The 17,298-nt window shown below is 37.5% G+C and overlaps 1 protein-coding gene across 1 annotated transcript in view; it reads left to right on the top strand.

Moving 5' to 3' along the window:
* Positions 1 to 17,211, top strand: part of SLC25A12 (solute carrier family 25 member 12) — a 47,419-nt gene extending 30,208 nt beyond the window's left edge. The window contains exons 12-16 of the mRNA XM_031057348.1: positions 4,992 to 5,132; positions 6,463 to 6,601; positions 15,632 to 15,790; positions 15,979 to 16,069; positions 16,599 to 17,211. Coding sequence (XP_030913208.1) covers positions 4,992 to 5,132; positions 6,463 to 6,601; positions 15,632 to 15,790; positions 15,979 to 16,069; positions 16,599 to 16,788 — 720 coding nt within the window. The 3' untranslated portion in view covers positions 16,789 to 17,211. The remainder of the gene's footprint in view (positions 1 to 4,991; positions 5,133 to 6,462; positions 6,602 to 15,631; positions 15,791 to 15,978; positions 16,070 to 16,598) is intronic.
* The last annotated feature ends 87 nt before the right edge of the window (positions 17,212 to 17,298 follow it).

Here is a 17,298-nt window from a genome sequence, read left to right as displayed (position 1 = left end):
TCCCTACTGTTACTGTAATTAATTGAATTACATTCTGCTGTAATTCAGTGATTAACCTGCATTCCTGAAGTTTTCAGCTCCCATTAGCTTTGAGTTGCAGGGAGACTGAGTGAGGCTTTGGCAATGCTTTCCTCTATCCCAACAGAGGCCTGGGGAGCAGAGAGCCCATGCCTGATATGGACAGTGCTTCCCAGAGGAGCTTACATGCATGGCACATGTGAGTACATGGTGAAGGGCAAGGTGCTCTAGGGAGCTGCTCTTCCTCACTTGGGAAGCAGTGCTGAAGCAGACACCTAATGCTGTGCAAATGATTCATGGTTACTGTTCCACTAGACAGAGATACTGTGAGTTTAGGCTGTAATTCTTTGAGTTATGTGGGAATAAATAGATTCTTCCCATGCTGTGCGTGGTGCTTAACATTTTGAATGGATGAATTGTGTTTCATCAGAGAGATGTTTTTGCTTTATGTTGTAGGAAGAAAGATTATTTGGGGTGCCAGGCAAAAAGGGTCTTGAGAACCTTTGGAGACGTAGGCAATGCATCCGTTGATAATTAGAGGTTGGGATGTGTGTTTGTGTTTGCACATATGTACACAGAGAGATTCAGATTTACCACTGATTTTGAAGTTTGATAAACATTGAATCTAAGATTCAGTCCAAATATTTTTGGTATACTTTTAAGAAATAATTTTCATACATATTTATGCATATATATATACATACACACAAAAATGCATATAGGTGTATCAGGCAAATAGGAATGTGTCAAATATTTTGTTTGGAAAAAATAATGTTAAATGTTAATGGCTTTGTTTAACAAGAACAAAAATACAGTTACAGACTGCTTTTCCTTCGAGACCCTGAAGACATGTTACTTCTTTTGTTATACTTCAAAAAAATAAGTTAGAAGCAGAATTTAACTTTACTACTTTATCTTGATTTCTATTGTGAACATTTAAAATCGGGGAGAAAATGATTGTTTAATGAAAGAGACAGTAAGCTCACTCTAGGTTCATGAACCATGTCAGCTTTGCCTAGAGAAAGAAATGCAAGTTCTTTTGATGTTTTTAAACAAGACTGTTTTAAGTAACATCTTATTTTAGCTGCTTCTTTGGGACACAGTTGTGGTCCAGGATGTGGTGGTTTCTAAAAGGAAGGAAGGAAGGGCTTGAAGCAGGCCTCTCCCCTTTGGAGCATATGCCTCTCGGGTGGAATTGGAAAGGGCAAGAGGTCTCATGTTGCAAGGTCATTTGTGTATTTCCTTCAGCCTTTGGCATGTCATGGGGCGTTTGCTGTGGGATCTCAAACTACATCTTTTCTCTCATAACCTTTGCTGTCAGATTTAGTTCCTTTATTTGCTCCTTGTAGAGTTATTTTACATGACATTAAGGTTAAGTAGAAGCTTTTATTACTGGTATTTTTGATGTGTATGAATAACCTCCATTCAGAAACAAATTTGTCAACCTTTTTTAAAGTGTCTGTTGCAATTTATGTGTGAAGCGAGGATTTATGAGAGAGCAATCTAGATTTACTGCACCATCTCCAAAAGCAATTCAGGGAGTGCAATGTATACCTCTGTGTGCATATACACTTGCACATGTATTTAACATACAGAGCTGACAGCTGAAGTAAGAGACTTTGAAAAAGAATGATGCTGATTGCTAATGATTTGCACAGGAGTGTGGAGGTTTGTACTGCAAACCTACGTGCTTCCAGTTCATTTTTATTTGGAGATCCTTTGTGTCATTCTCCTCTGCATCCTTTTCTGCAGAGTGCTCCTCTCCTCCCCAAGGCAGCACTCTCCTCTGCCTCACACGTCCTTTGTCACACCTTTTACTTAAATAGAAAACACAAACTGAAAAACCACCCTTGCGTTCATTCTTTTAAAACTACACAGTGAAAATGGGAGTTTTCTTGTGTTACATATTCTGTATTAAAGTCAAAACTTGTCCTGCCTGTGCTTGTGATGTGTTGAGGGACCTAACTCATATGTGCCACTCCACTGAATGCAATGCTCCTCTTCCTGTGAATCAAATCACTGCAGGGCTGAAAAGTTTGCCAAGCTCCAAGTAAAACAGCCAAAGTCAAGGCTTGGATAGAAGGACATACTGCTAATAGGGACTATTTAACTGGGTATCTCGGTGGCGACAGCTCTTTTTGAGAAAGCTGCCTGTTGAGAAGTCAGTCAGCACTGTAAATACTCAATGTTCAAAGTGTTGATGTAATTAAAGAGCTTTTCAATGGGTTTTCTACTGATAATATAAGTGTAGGGTTTTCCTTGTATTTTATTTCGCTTAATAACCTGACCACCAAATCATCTTGTAATACTGATGGAGTACGTAATTCCATTTTTACTAGACAGAATTTGTAACATTGTATTTCTAATTAGTGTTGCTACTAAATTATTAAAATGTGCTGTGTTCAGTGTATTTTGCTTTCTGTATCAGAAGAGGACTATGGCTGATTTTAACAGAAAGGTAGGTGCCTGTGCACCTAGGAGAAGAAAATGTTAGTTACAGGAAGATTGAATTCAGGTTAGAAAATAGAAATGTTTACAAATTGGCCTATTTGTGTTTCTGTGGTGGCTGTTGGGCAAATAGGAAGAGTTATTTTGGCTGCTCTGCAGGATGTGCTAATTTTTAACATTAAAAATAAAAAATGGAATTTCACTTATACATGTAAACAAATAATACATATTTAATAGGTGAGTAGCTGCTATTTGTATAGAAGGAGTGAATTTCTAGCTTAGTGTTGCAATCTAAAGTTACTTGAATTTTTTTGTGTGGTCCATTGTATTATGTAGCGAGAACACACTGCTTAACATTTTATCTACCAAAAAGATACAGGGAAATGGTAAACATTTGAAATTGTTTTTATGCTTAATGCAATACAAACAAAAAAAAATAGGTTAACAGAATTTGCCAGATGGAAATTTTATAAATTTTATTTAGATTGGAACTTTACTTAGCGAGACAGCCATTTCATCTTGCATGCATAGGTGTGTATGAACTGGAGAAGGTGAGATGAGAAGTAAAGAGAGTCTGAAGAATGCCTTTGGACGTAGGAATGGTGTCAGATAACTGAGCAAACACAGTGCAGTGAGTTCAAGGAACGTAGAAGATGGGAATCACTTTGGCTTGCCTGGAAGTTCTTGTGGTCTTCCTGATGATTGCATCAAATGTCCACAAAAACATAGGCTTTGATTTGATTTCAGAGAGGTGAAGAAGTGAGGGAATAAAATTAAGATGAGCTGTATAGACTCAATATTTGAGTGGGAAGTGTTAAAGACAGCAATTACTACAATGGAAATAATTATTCAAAAGCAGCAGTTGATCTCCCACTGTTTTGGTCAAGGTGCTTCAGCGAAGCTGTTGCAGTGATGATTTTCAGTGTCAATATTGAGTGAAGTAATAAACAGGGTTTGCAGTAAAAGGCTGTCAGTCCTCAGTAGAGGCTCAGTGAAGTATGGGCTGTTTGCTCAGTGAAGGCATTGATGCTTCTTGCCCCCAGGCCATAGACACTGCTGAAGTGCTGGGTCACTCTCAGTAAGAGCTGATGAGGGTTGCAATGCTCTTTTGTCTCTAGGCTAGAATAATTGAGATTTCCAGCTTCTAAACTGTGTATCAGGGCTAATCTCACATTTATTCTGCCTGCTGCTGCAGAGAGGAAGATTGTGCTATATGCAGACAGGATTAGTGTTCATCAGTTGTCAATCAGTTAGCAGAGAACACCATGCAGGTTCTTCAGGAAATGCTGTATCAGAATATTGACTTCACCACACCCCTGTATGCACAGCCCCCTCCCAGCCCCCCAGCATCACAAAAAGAGTTTATTGCTTGGGCAATTTAGAAGTGGTAAAAAATTTTAACTGCAGATGTTCTGCATCTGTTTACTTCGCTAAAATTTGATGGGTTGGAGGAATCGATCAGAATTAAGAGGAGCTTATATATTGTGCAAGAAATGCTTTTTAGAGTTGGCTGTATTCAAGCGGTTATATGCCACAATTTTTAAGGAACTGGGTTTAATTTTTAAATTATAAAAGATGGCTTAGGAAGAGGGGAGCATAACAAGCTTAGTAGAATATGGCTGGATTGTGATGAACCACAAACTTCTTCAGAAGTAAATGATAGTACCTACAGCAAGCCAGGAAGAAGTCTAAACATGTCATTCTAAAGAGGTTTAAAAACGCTGAAACCAAACTGTCAGATTGAATCTCTCTCAAACCTGGGACACAGTTCTTTGAAAGTCTTTGGCTAAAGTGCAGGGTCAGAAGCAGCTTTACAATGCTACTGCTAGGAAGTTTGCAAGACAGTCCTTCAACACTGCCAACAGAGTATTTCCTTCAAGTAAAATCTGTCATGCCCAGCTCAAAGATATGACTCCTGTTTCTATCTAGTATCATATTTTGAAATATTAGTCTTCCTATTTAAATTTTATATTTTGTTTCCACTTAGGACTATTACAGGCTGCTAAACAAAACTCCAAACACCTTTTCTACTAATTTAAAATTACACTATAAATGCAAATTTACCTTTTAAACAGCATCACTTCTAGATGCAAATAGCATGTCTACACATTGGTGATGGATTATTATTGAATAAACATAAGGTCTTTAAGTGTATTTGATGCTCTAGTAGTACAAGTGTAATGATTATTTTAGTTTAGTATTTCCTGTAATATCTGATAGACTTTTAAACACTTAATGACTTCTAGAAAGTGATGTTGAGGAGAAAAGCAGAGACGAACTGAATTAATTCACCTCAGGGGGCTATAAAAATATATATGTAAAAATCTATTTTTACAAACTCATGATTTCTGATTCAGGTCTTTTGACTTCCAGACAGCTGCTTTATTAAATCTCTCTCATATATTTTTACATGAGAAAATCAGCCAATGCAGTGAGAAGTGAAGGCACTCATCACCTTGCAAAAGTCGATATGTCGCCACATGCTCTAGCAATGCAATTTACTTTCTTTTTCTTTGGGTTTGCAGGCAGGAGGTTCCCAGGTCATCTTCACTAATCCTCTGGAGATTGTAAAGATTCGGTTGCAGGTAGCAGGAGAAATTACTACAGGACCCAGAGTCAGTGCTCTGTCTGTTATAAAAGATTTAGGCTTTCTTGGTCTTTATAAGGTATGTACTTCTGCTTTGAGTGCCTTCATCATTTTATGCTAAACTTCTACACTGTTGAAACAAAACCTATTAAAAACAAAGACATCTTTTGAATTTAAAACCAATCTCTTCCTGCAGGGCAGCCCCACAGTGGAAAACTGAAGAAAACTCACTTCTATATTAATGGCAGTGGGATACAAAAAATACTCCCCCATTCTATCCTTTGGGCTTTTATGCCAAGCTACAGGGAGCCCTGTATTGCAGACCTGCTGGCTTCTGGCACTGCTCATTTCATTTGGTGGGGTTTTGTGAAAAGTTTCTTTAGCTTTCCCTGTGCGTTTTTCTTATATTTATTTTGAATCTCTGTATCTCTATTGTTATCTTTGCAGCAGGATATTCTCTTTGTCTTAATAATTTGATGGCAGTGAAACAGTAGTGAAGTTTAGTAGGATTCAGATTTTTAAGAAGTTAAGTGGTGGGATTTGTCAATAAATTCCACTGAAAAAAGCCTGTTCTGTATGGTACTTCAGCAAAATGCCATTCAACAGATTCCTTCCCTGCAGGTATACTTACTGCCATCATTACAGATCAGGTGTAATGGAGCAGAAGCTATTAGTTTCCTTAAACAAGGAAGAGTGTTTCTTCCTGTATCTTCTGCCAGTGCAAGGGGTAATACGTAAATTCAGCAGTTATATTAGCTGTGCACTTACAAAACATTGCTTTATGTGATTTGCCCATAGACCTGCAATAATACTATAAAAATGTGCACATTTACTTTTAGAGCTGAAGATTTTGTTTTGGATTTGGTAGATGAGATTCGTGACCATTGTGTTTCCTTATTAAACAGTACCCAGTTTGCAGTGGTTTTTTCTCTTTTTGCTAATCTTCCAGTGCAGCTTCTTTGGTGAGGTCTTATAGTGCTCACTGGTATTTTAGTAGTGCTTTTGTGTTTGGTGGAATAAAGGCTGGCAGGGACTGGTCTTGCTGTTTCCCTAGTTGTCAGAAAGACATAAGGACTGATCTCTGTCACTTCTTTCATTGCCTTTGGACACATAGTGTGTAAAAAGCATTTATCCTATGTACTGATGTCAGGATTGATGTAATGTATAAGTTACCAAAATTGTACATGAACCTTGAATCTTCCTCATTCCAGACACTTAGTTTAGATATGCTTTATCCTTATTTTCAAGTTTTCTGTATCATCTGTTTCCTGAGACATTTTATTTTCTGTGTTGTTTATGGTAGTAGATCAAATGACTTTGTACTTTCCGGGCTCAGGCTGCTTGCTGGATATCAATTTTAGCCTTATTTACAGAATTTATTTGCATTGTGTCTCTTTTCTCTGTGTCAGGGTGCCAAAGCATGTTTCCTCAGAGACATTCCCTTTTCTGCAATCTACTTTCCGGTTTATGCTCATAGTAAAATGATGTTTGCTGATGAAAGTGGCCATGTGGGAGGGCTTAATCTCCTTGCAGCTGGAGCCATTGCAGGTAATTTTGCAGAATGTTTCCTAAAAGTAATTTTCTTTTCTTTTAGTGAGTAATATTCAATATTCATTCAGTAGCCCCATATAAAGGAAGGGTACTGTACCATTGTATCTGATTTAATCTAAATTTGATCACTGTTATCCTTAGTGGGAGGCGATGTAATTTTGATGAGAGCTAATTACATTTGCATAATGTGGATAAACAGCGTAATGCAGCTCAGCAACTTGTAGTCAAATTTGATCTGTCTGTCTCAATGGGGTTTTACTTGTTACTGAGCTCTCAGAGTTGAAGGCTAATTTGAATCTTTGATGAACATAAAATGAGAGATCGTAAGAGCTAAGAAGAAAATGACTTACCCAGGTTTGGATTGTGGAGTAACTGAAATGAAACTTTGTTGTAATATAATTGCTGAAAATAGGGCATTAGTTTGTCAAGAAGCTGAAGTACTATACTCTGAAATTTAAGATATTTTACAGCATCTCAAACAAGTTTAGTATAAAGACAATATGCAGCTGTGATAAAAAGTTTTTGCTAAAGGCAAGGGGTATAAAAATAGTAAATGTAGGAACTATAGTGGTGGATATTTAAACATACAGATAGAGATGGCCAGATTCTGCACTGCCAAGGATGAGCTCGGCAGATGAAAACCAGGTATCTGCACACAGCCTTGCAACTGTGAATGATTCAGTGTGAGCATCTGCAGTTCAGAATCACCACTGGGCTGAGCAAGACCCTTTGCTACTTGTTACAGTTGTAAGGAATCACTGTATAGATATTTACACCAGTTGTGAGTGCCTGTGTGTGAATAGCAGTTTCCCACATTGGACTTGATACATAAGCTTGGCTGCACCTTCTCTGTGCCAGTTGGTGTGTTCCTCGTGCCAGAGGGAAGGAACACCACCTAGGAAACATCTAACAGATTTGTAGCCCTGTTCATTCTTTAGTATTGCAGAGCTGCCAGAAATGGAAAATTATTTAGCTTATATACATACAAATACTCATATATATTATTAATTTTTATCTCCTATAAGACTTTTTAGACTGCAAGCTTCACAGTTTCTCTTTGTTTCATTAGTGTTTCTGTGTTGCTCATACTAAGGGATGAACCCTATTAAAATGTATGTAAATTTCATAGGCCTAGTTTTATAGCATGTATAGGAATTTGCCTCTCTGAATTGCAAATTTCACATTCTCAATTGCTCACTCAGTCCCGGTTCCACGTGCACAGCAGGCAAGAATACAGTCTGAAGGGATCTGCCTGTCAGGAAAATCTGCATATGATTGCTGTCTGTGTATGCTTGCAGCCTTAACTGCAGTGCTTCTGTTTTTGTATAAAACCTCCTGGATTGGTCAGTGACACTTCACCTATGCAACCAGTTACTTGTTAACATTTTTAATTCAGTGTTAACCAGTTGTTAAAGTTTAACAGGAGTCAAAATTAATTTCATTATCTTAAGTCAGAAGATGGTTCCTCTTTTTAGAGGGATTAAGTTTTTATAGTATTTAGAAGTATTCAGAAATATCTCAGATAACACAGTTATATACTGTGGAGTACAGTTCTGAAAACTTTCTCCTTTCCTTTGACTAGAAAGCCGAGGTGCCTTGGAAGTGGAGATTTGTTCTTCCATCACTGTTGGCTAATATCACGCTGTTGGTACTAAGCAGACTTGTAAAACACCTTCATTGTCCTTGTGAAGCGAGGATTTATGAGAGAGCAATCTAGATTTACTGCACCATCTCCAAAAGCAATTCAGGGAGTGCAATGTATACCTCTGTGTGCATATACACTTGCACATGTATTTAACATACAGAGCTGACAGCTGAAGTAAGAGACTTTGAAAAAGAATGATGCTGATTGCTAATGATTTGCACAGGAGTGTGGAGGTTTGTACTGCAAACCTACGTGCTTCCAGTTCATTTTTATTTGGAGATCCTTTGTGTCATTCTCCTCTGCATCCTTTTCTGCAGAGTGCTCCTCTCCTCCCCAAGGCAGCACTCTCCTCTGCCTCACACGTCCTTTGTCACACCTTTTACTTAAATAGAAAACACAAACTGAAAAACCACCCTTGCGTTCATTCTTTTAAAACTACACAGTGAAAATGGGAGTTTTCTTGTGTTACATATTCTGTATTAAAGTCAAAACTTGTCCTGCCTGTGCTTGTGATGTGTTGAGGGACCTAACTCATATGTGCCACTCCACTGAATGCAATGCTCCTCTTCCTGTGAATCAAATCACTGCAGGGCTGAAAAGTTTGCCAAGCTCCAAGTAAAACAGCCAAAGTCAAGGCTTGGATAGAAGGACATACTGCTAATAGGGACTATTTAACTGGGTATCTCGGTGGCGACAGCTCTTTTTGAGAAAGCTGCCTGTTGAGAAGTCAGTCAGCACTGTAAATACTCAATGTTCAAAGTGTTGATGTAATTAAAGAGCTTTTCAATGGGTTTTCTACTGATAATATAAGTGTAGGGTTTTCCTTGTATTTTATTTCGCTTAATAACCTGACCACCAAATCATCTTGTAATACTGATGGAGTACGTAATTCCATTTTTACTAGACAGAATTTGTAACATTGTATTTCTAATTAGTGTTGCTACTAAATTATTAAAATGTGCTGTGTTCAGTGTATTTTGCTTTCTGTATCAGAAGAGGACTATGGCTGATTTTAACAGAAAGGTAGGTGCCTGTGCACCTAGGAGAAGAAAATGTTAGTTACAGGAAGATTGAATTCAGGTTAGAAAATAGAAATGTTTACAAATTGGCCTATTTGTGTTTCTGTGGTGGCTGTTGGGCAAATAGGAAGAGTTATTTTGGCTGCTCTGCAGGATGTGCTAATTTTTAACATTAAAAATAAAAAATGGAATTTCACTTATACATGTAAACAAATAATACATATTTAATAGGTGAGTAGCTGCTATTTGTATAGAAGGAGTGAATTTCTAGCTTAGTGTTGCAATCTAAAGTTACTTGAATTTTTTTGTGTGGTCCATTGTATTATGTAGCGAGAACACACTGCTTAACATTTTATCTACCAAAATTATTTTTTAAAAGATACAGGGAAATGGTAAACATTTGAAATTGTTTTTATGCTTAATGCAATACAAACAAAAAAAAATAGGTTAACAGAATTTGCCAGATGGAAATTTTATAAATTTTATTTAGATTGGAACTTTACTTAGCGAGACAGCCATTTCATCTTGCATGCATAGGTGTGTATGAACTGGAGAAGGTGAGATGAGAAGTAAAGAGAGTCTGAAGAATGCCTTTGGACGTAGGAATGGTGTCAGATAACTGAGCAAACACAGTGCAGTGAGTTCAAGGAACGTAGAAGATGGGAATCACTTTGGCTTGCCTGGAAGTTCTTGTGGTCTTCCTGATGATTGCATCAAATGTCCACAAAAACATAGGCTTTGATTTGATTTCAGAGAGGTGAAGAAGTGAGGGAATAAAATTAAGATGAGCTGTATAGACTCAATATTTGAGTGGGAAGTGTTAAAGACAGCAATTACTACAATGGAAATAATTATTCAAAAGCAGCAGTTGATCTCCCACTGTTTTGGTCAAGGTGCTTCAGCGAAGCTGTTGCAGTGATGATTTTCAGTGTCAATATTGAGTGAAGTAATAAACAGGGTTTGCAGTAAAAGGCTGTCAGTCCTCAGTAGAGGCTCAGTGAAGTATGGGCTGTTTGCTCAGTGAAGGCATTGATGCTTCTTGCCCCCAGGCCATAGACACTGCTGAAGTGCTGGGTCACTCTCAGTAAGAGCTGATGAGGGTTGCAATGCTCTTTTGTCTCTAGGCTAGAATAATTGAGATTTCCAGCTTCTAAACTGTGTATCAGGGCTAATCTCACATTTATTCTGCCTGCTGCTGCAGAGAGGAAGATTGTGCTATATGCAGACAGGATTAGTGTTCATCAGTTGTCAATCAGTTAGCAGAGAACACCATGCAGGTTCTTCAGGAAATGCTGTATCAGAATATTGACTTCACCACACCCCTGTATGCACAGCCCCCTCCCAGCCCCCCAGCATCACAAAAAGAGTTTATTGCTTGGGCAATTTAGAAGTGGTAAAAAATTTTAACTGCAGATGTTCTGCATCTGTTTACTTCGCTAAAATTTGATGGGTTGGAGGAATCGATCAGAATTAAGAGGAGCTTATATATTGTGCAAGAAATGCTTTTTAGAGTTGGCTGTATTCAAGCGGTTATATGCCACAATTTTTAAGGAACTGGGTTTAATTTTTAAATTATAAAAGATGGCTTAGGAAGAGGGGAGCATAACAAGCTTAGTAGAATATGGCTGGATTGTGATGAACCACAAACTTCTTCAGAAGTAAATGATAGTACCTACAGCAAGCCAGGAAGAAGTCTAAACATGTCATTCTAAAGAGGTTTAAAAACGCTGAAACCAAACTGTCAGATTGAATCTCTCTCAAACCTGGGACACAGTTCTTTGAAAGTCTTTGGCTAAAGTGCAGGGTCAGAAGCAGCTTTACAATGCTACTGCTAGGAAGTTTGCAAGACAGTCCTTCAACACTGCCAACAGAGTATTTCCTTCAAGTAAAATCTGTCATGCCCAGCTCAAAGATATGACTCCTGTTTCTATCTAGTATCATATTTTGAAATATTAGTCTTCCTATTTAAATTTTATATTTTGTTTCCACTTAGGACTATTACAGGCTGCTAAACAAAACTCCAAACACCTTTTCTACTAATTTAAAATTACACTATAAATGCAAATTTACCTTTTAAACAGCATCACTTCTAGATGCAAATAGCATGTCTACACATTGGTGATGGATTATTATTGAATAAACATAAGGTCTTTAAGTGTATTTGATGCTCTAGTAGTACAAGTGTAATGATTATTTTAGTTTAGTATTTCCTGTAATATCTGATAGACTTTTAAACACTTAATGACTTCTAGAAAGTGATGTTGAGGAGAAAAGCAGAGACGAACTGAATTAATTCACCTCAGGGGGCTATAAAAATATATATGTAAAAATCTATTTTTACAAACTCATGATTTCTGATTCAGGTCTTTTGACTTCCAGACAGCTGCTTTATTAAATCTCTCTCATATATTTTTACATGAGAAAATCAGCCAATGCAGTGAGAAGTGAAGGCACTCATCACCTTGCAAAAGTCGATATGTCGCCACATGCTCTAGCAATGCAATTTACTTTCTTTTTCTTTGGGTTTGCAGGCAGGAGGTTCCCAGGTCATCTTCACTAATCCTCTGGAGATTGTAAAGATTCGGTTGCAGGTAGCAGGAGAAATTACTACAGGACCCAGAGTCAGTGCTCTGTCTGTTATAAAAGATTTAGGCTTTCTTGGTCTTTATAAGGTATGTACTTCTGCTTTGAGTGCCTTCATCATTTTATGCTAAACTTCTACACTGTTGAAACAAAACCTATTAAAAACAAAGACATCTTTTGAATTTAAAACCAATCTCTTCCTGCAGGGCAGCCCCACAGTGGAAAACTGAAGAAAACTCACTTCTATATTAATGGCAGTGGGATACAAAAAATACTCCCCCATTCTATCCTTTGGGCTTTTATGCCAAGCTACAGGGAGCCCTGTATTGCAGACCTGCTGGCTTCTGGCACTGCTCATTTCATTTGGTGGGGTTTTGTGAAAAGTTTCTTTAGCTTTCCCTGTGCGTTTTTCTTATATTTATTTTGAATCTCTGTATCTCTATTGTTATCTTTGCAGCAGGATATTCTCTTTGTCTTAATAATTTGATGGCAGTGAAACAGTAGTGAAGTTTAGTAGGATTCAGATTTTTAAGAAGTTAAGTGGTGGGATTTGTCAATAAATTCCACTGAAAAAAGCCTGTTCTGTATGGTACTTCAGCAAAATGCCATTCAACAGATTCCTTCCCTGCAGGTATACTTACTGCCATCATTACAGATCAGGTGTAATGGAGCAGAAGCTATTAGTTTCCTTAAACAAGGAAGAGTGTTTCTTCCTGTATCTTCTGCCAGTGCAAGGGGTAATACGTAAATTCAGCAGTTATATTAGCTGTGCACTTACAAAACATTGCTTTATGTGATTTGCCCATAGACCTGCAATAATACTATAAAAATGTGCACATTTACTTTTAGAGCTGAAGATTTTGTTTTGGATTTGGTAGATGAGATTCGTGACCATTGTGTTTCCTTATTAAACAGTACCCAGTTTGCAGTGGTTTTTTCTCTTTTTGCTAATCTTCCAGTGCAGCTTCTTTGGTGAGGTCTTATAGTGCTCACTGGTATTTTAGTAGTGCTTTTGTGTTTGGTGGAATAAAGGCTGGCAGGGACTGGTCTTGCTGTTTCCCTAGTTGTCAGAAAGACATAAGGACTGATCTCTGTCACTTCTTTCATTGCCTTTGGACACATAGTGTGTAAAAAGCATTTATCCTATGTACTGATGTCAGGATTGATGTAATGTATAAGTTACCAAAATTGTACATGAACCTTGAATCTTCCTCATTCCAGACACTTAGTTTAGATATGCTTTATCCTTATTTTCAAGTTTTCTGTATCATCTGTTTCCTGAGACATTTTATTTTCTGTGTTGTTTATGGTAGTAGATCAAATGACTTTGTACTTTCCGGGCTCAGGCTGCTTGCTGGATATCAATTTTAGCCTTATTTACAGAATTTATTTGCATTGTGTCTCTTTTCTCTGTGTCAGGGTGCCAAAGCATGTTTCCTCAGAGACATTCCCTTTTCTGCAATCTACTTTCCGGTTTATGCTCATAGTAAAATGATGTTTGCTGATGAAAGTGGCCATGTGGGAGGGCTTAATCTCCTTGCAGCTGGAGCCATTGCAGGTAATTTTGCAGAATGTTTCCTAAAAGTAATTTTCTTTTCTTTTAGTGAGTAATATTCAATATTCATTCAGTAGCCCCATATAAAGGAAGGGTACTGTACCATTGTATCTGATTTAATCTAAATTTGATCACTGTTATCCTTAGTGGGAGGCGATGTAATTTTGATGAGAGCTAATTACATTTGCATAATGTGGATAAACAGCGTAATGCAGCTCAGCAACTTGTAGTCAAATTTGATCTGTCTGTCTCAATGGGGTTTTACTTGTTACTGAGCTCTCAGAGTTGAAGGCTAATTTGAATCTTTGATGAACATAAAATGAGAGATCGTAAGAGCTAAGAAGAAAATGACTTACCCAGGTTTGGATTGTGGAGTAACTGAAATGAAACTTTGTTGTAATATAATTGCTGAAAATAGGGCATTAGTTTGTCAAGAAGCTGAAGTACTATACTCTGAAATTTAAGATATTTTACAGCATCTCAAACAAGTTTAGTATAAAGACAATATGCAGCTGTGATAAAAAGTTTTTGCTAAAGGCAAGGGGTATAAAAATAGTAAATGTAGGAACTATAGTGGTGGATATTTAAACATACAGATAGAGATGGCCAGATTCTGCACTGCCAAGGATGAGCTCGGCAGATGAAAACCAGGTATCTGCACACAGCCTTGCAACTGTGAATGATTCAGTGTGAGCATCTGCAGTTCAGAATCACCACTGGGCTGAGCAAGACCCTTTGCTACTTGTTACAGTTGTAAGGAATCACTGTATAGATATTTACACCAGTTGTGAGTGCCTGTGTGTGAATAGCAGTTTCCCACATTGGACTTGATACATAAGCTTGGCTGCACCTTCTCTGTGCCAGTTGGTGTGTTCCTCGTGCCAGAGGGAAGGAACACCACCTAGGAAACATCTAACAGATTTGTAGCCCTGTTCATTCTTTAGTATTGCAGAGCTGCCAGAAATGGAAAATTATTTAGCTTATATACATACAAATACTCATATATATTATTAATTTTTATCTCCTATAAGACTTTTTAGACTGCAAGCTTCACAGTTTCTCTTTGTTTCATTAGTGTTTCTGTGTTGCTCATACTAAGGGATGAACCCTATTAAAATGTATGTAAATTTCATAGGCCTAGTTTTATAGCATGTATAGGAATTTGCCTCTCTGAATTGCAAATTTCACATTCTCAATTGCTCACTCAGTCCCGGTTCCACGTGCACAGCAGGCAAGAATACAGTCTGAAGGGATCTGCCTGTCAGGAAAATCTGCATATGATTGCTGTCTGTGTATGCTTGCAGCCTTAACTGCAGTGCTTCTGTTTTTGTATAAAACCTCCTGGATTGGTCAGTGACACTTCACCTATGCAACCAGTTACTTGTTAACATTTTTAATTCAGTGTTAACCAGTTGTTAAAGTTTAACAGGAGTCAAAATTAATTTCATTATCTTGAGTCAGAAGATGGTTCCTCTTTTTAGAGGGATTAAGTTTTTATAGTATTTAGAAGTATTCAGAAATATCTCAGATAACACAGTTATATACTGTGGAGTACAGTTCTGAAAACTTTCTCCTTTCCTTTGACTAGAAAGCCGAGGTGCCTTGGAAGTGGAGATTTGTTCTTCCATCACTGTTGGCTAATATCACGCTGTTGGTACTAAGCAGACTTGTAAAACACCTTCATTGTCCTCAGTCTTTTTATGGCTTGCCTACTGAAGTAAGCAGCATCTATTCTTCTACAGAACAGTCCAACCAGCAGTTCAGACATATTTCTATAGAATAGAGGCTTTAAGCAGTAGTTTTTCTCATCAACACCTTTAACAAATGGAGGCATAGGATTCAATTTCCAAGTCAATCACCCATGTAATTTGCAAAAGATGTTGTAGAGTATAAACAAATACAATAAATTTGCACAACTAATTTTTATACATATATAGCCAATTTTATCTTGTTTCCAGCTACTGCTACAGCCAGACCACTAGAAGATGCTGAGAATGGGTTTTGATAGTTTATTTCCTTTACTACCAGTTTCAGCCTTTAAATTTAGAAGAATTATTTTCTCAGGCACAACAGTTTATATAAGCATCAAGAGTAAGAACCTGCATTTTTTGTGATGTCTAGCCCTTGTAAAAAATAGGAAAGTTTGCACTTGTATTTTTCACTTGGAAATGTTTCATCTTTTACAAGATCCTTTGTGCAAATTAAATGTGGTTTTCTTCTAAAAGGTGTGCCTGCTGCTTCTTTGGTAACCCCTGCTGATGTCATCAAGACAAGACTGCAAGTGGCAGCTCGCGCTGGTCAGACAACATACAGTGGAGTTATTGACTGCTTCAGAAAGATTCTAAGGGAAGAAGGCCCTTCAGCTTTGTGGAAGGGAGCTGGAGGTGAGAAAAAAAATTATTAGGGCTGACCCCAAATCTGCAAATTAGCATTTGCTTTGTTAAAGACTCAAATCAGAGCAGTATTTACAGGGTCTGATTGTGAAAAATATAATACCTTGTTAAAAATGTTTCGCTTCTCTCCTGAGGAATTGTTTTATTTGTTTAACACTATGATTTGTAATATTTAACAGCTCGGGTGTTCAGATCTTCACCCCAGTTTGGTGTTACTTTGGTCACTTACGAGCTTCTGCAGAGATGGTTGTATGTTGACTTTGGAGGCCAGTAAGTCAAATATTTGCTATTTAGCTTGCATAAAACAACTGCCAAATGTGAAGAAAAAAACCCAAACTTTTTCGTGCCTAAGACCCATTAGAACTTGTTGACTTTGAGCACCTGTACTTAAAATTGCAGCATGTAAAAAATTGCCCCATCCTTATATAATTGAGGAAAACTTGCATGCCACTTCTAAACAGATGAGGAGATAAAGAGCCATTTAATATTTATTTCAGTACACTAATTTGCATTTCCATGGTAGCAAGATAGTTTTGTCCATTTTCCTTGTGACACTGGAAGCTAAAAGAATTTACAAAAGTATCCATAAAAATGTAACTTCAATTTTGGGTTTGATTTAAAATGAAGTAGTGGTCTGACCTCATTCACCTCACCATAAGAGTAATTAATCAAGGTCAGCTTTAACAGTCTTCCATATTCAGACAAAAGACTTAAGTATTTAAGCCTGAATAAGTCTATTTAAAGTCCTTTCTTATGAAATCTAGACTAACAAAATGACCTTTTTTCTTTGTTCAAACAGCAAACCCGCTGGATCAGAATCTACCCCAAAAACAAGAATTTCAGATCTTCCTCCTGTTAACCCTGCACATATAGGAGGATACAGACTTGCTACAGCTACATTTGCTGGTATAGAAAATAAATTTGGTTTATATCTTCCAAAGTTTCGAGCTCCTGCCGCCACCTCAGCTCAAGCACACGGTAGCTGCTGAGCCCTGAAAAGATGTTTCAAATGAACAAAGTGATGCAGTGGGAAGAGTTCACAAGAGTACTGCTGTATTATTTTCCAGTCAGCTGCATGTGTTCTAGCTGAACTGAGCTTGCAAATCTGATTGCTCCTTTCAAATATTCATACATACCTGCATTTATTTATTTACACACAAGGAACTGATTGAAGCTGTGGTTCTCTGCCTTGTTTTAACCAGGGGCATGAAGCTGTAGCCTAGACTTTGCCTTGTACAGCTTGCATTTAATGTTACTGTACATATTGTACATCTTTGTACAGAGACATCAGGGCATCTATACACGTACATTTATATAATGGGTATTGCAGTTCAAAATAGTTTGAAATGTACAGATGTTTTGAAGGTGTTTTGTTAACAATCGTGACAATAAAATGTTTAAAAACGCGTGCATCCGTTCGCTTCTTTGCATTTACAGGAAGTTGTCTGGTATGATTGTGTTTCCCTCCACAGAGGAAATGTGAAGATCAGATGCACCCA

This window comes from Geospiza fortis, unplaced genomic scaffold (genome assembly GCF_000277835.1).
Source record: "Geospiza fortis unplaced genomic scaffold, GeoFor_1.0 scaffold112, whole genome shotgun sequence".
Taxonomy (NCBI): domain Eukaryota; kingdom Metazoa; phylum Chordata; class Aves; order Passeriformes; family Thraupidae; genus Geospiza; species Geospiza fortis.
Note: the sequence above shows the minus strand (reverse complement) of the source record. Positions and strands in the feature narration are given on the sequence as shown.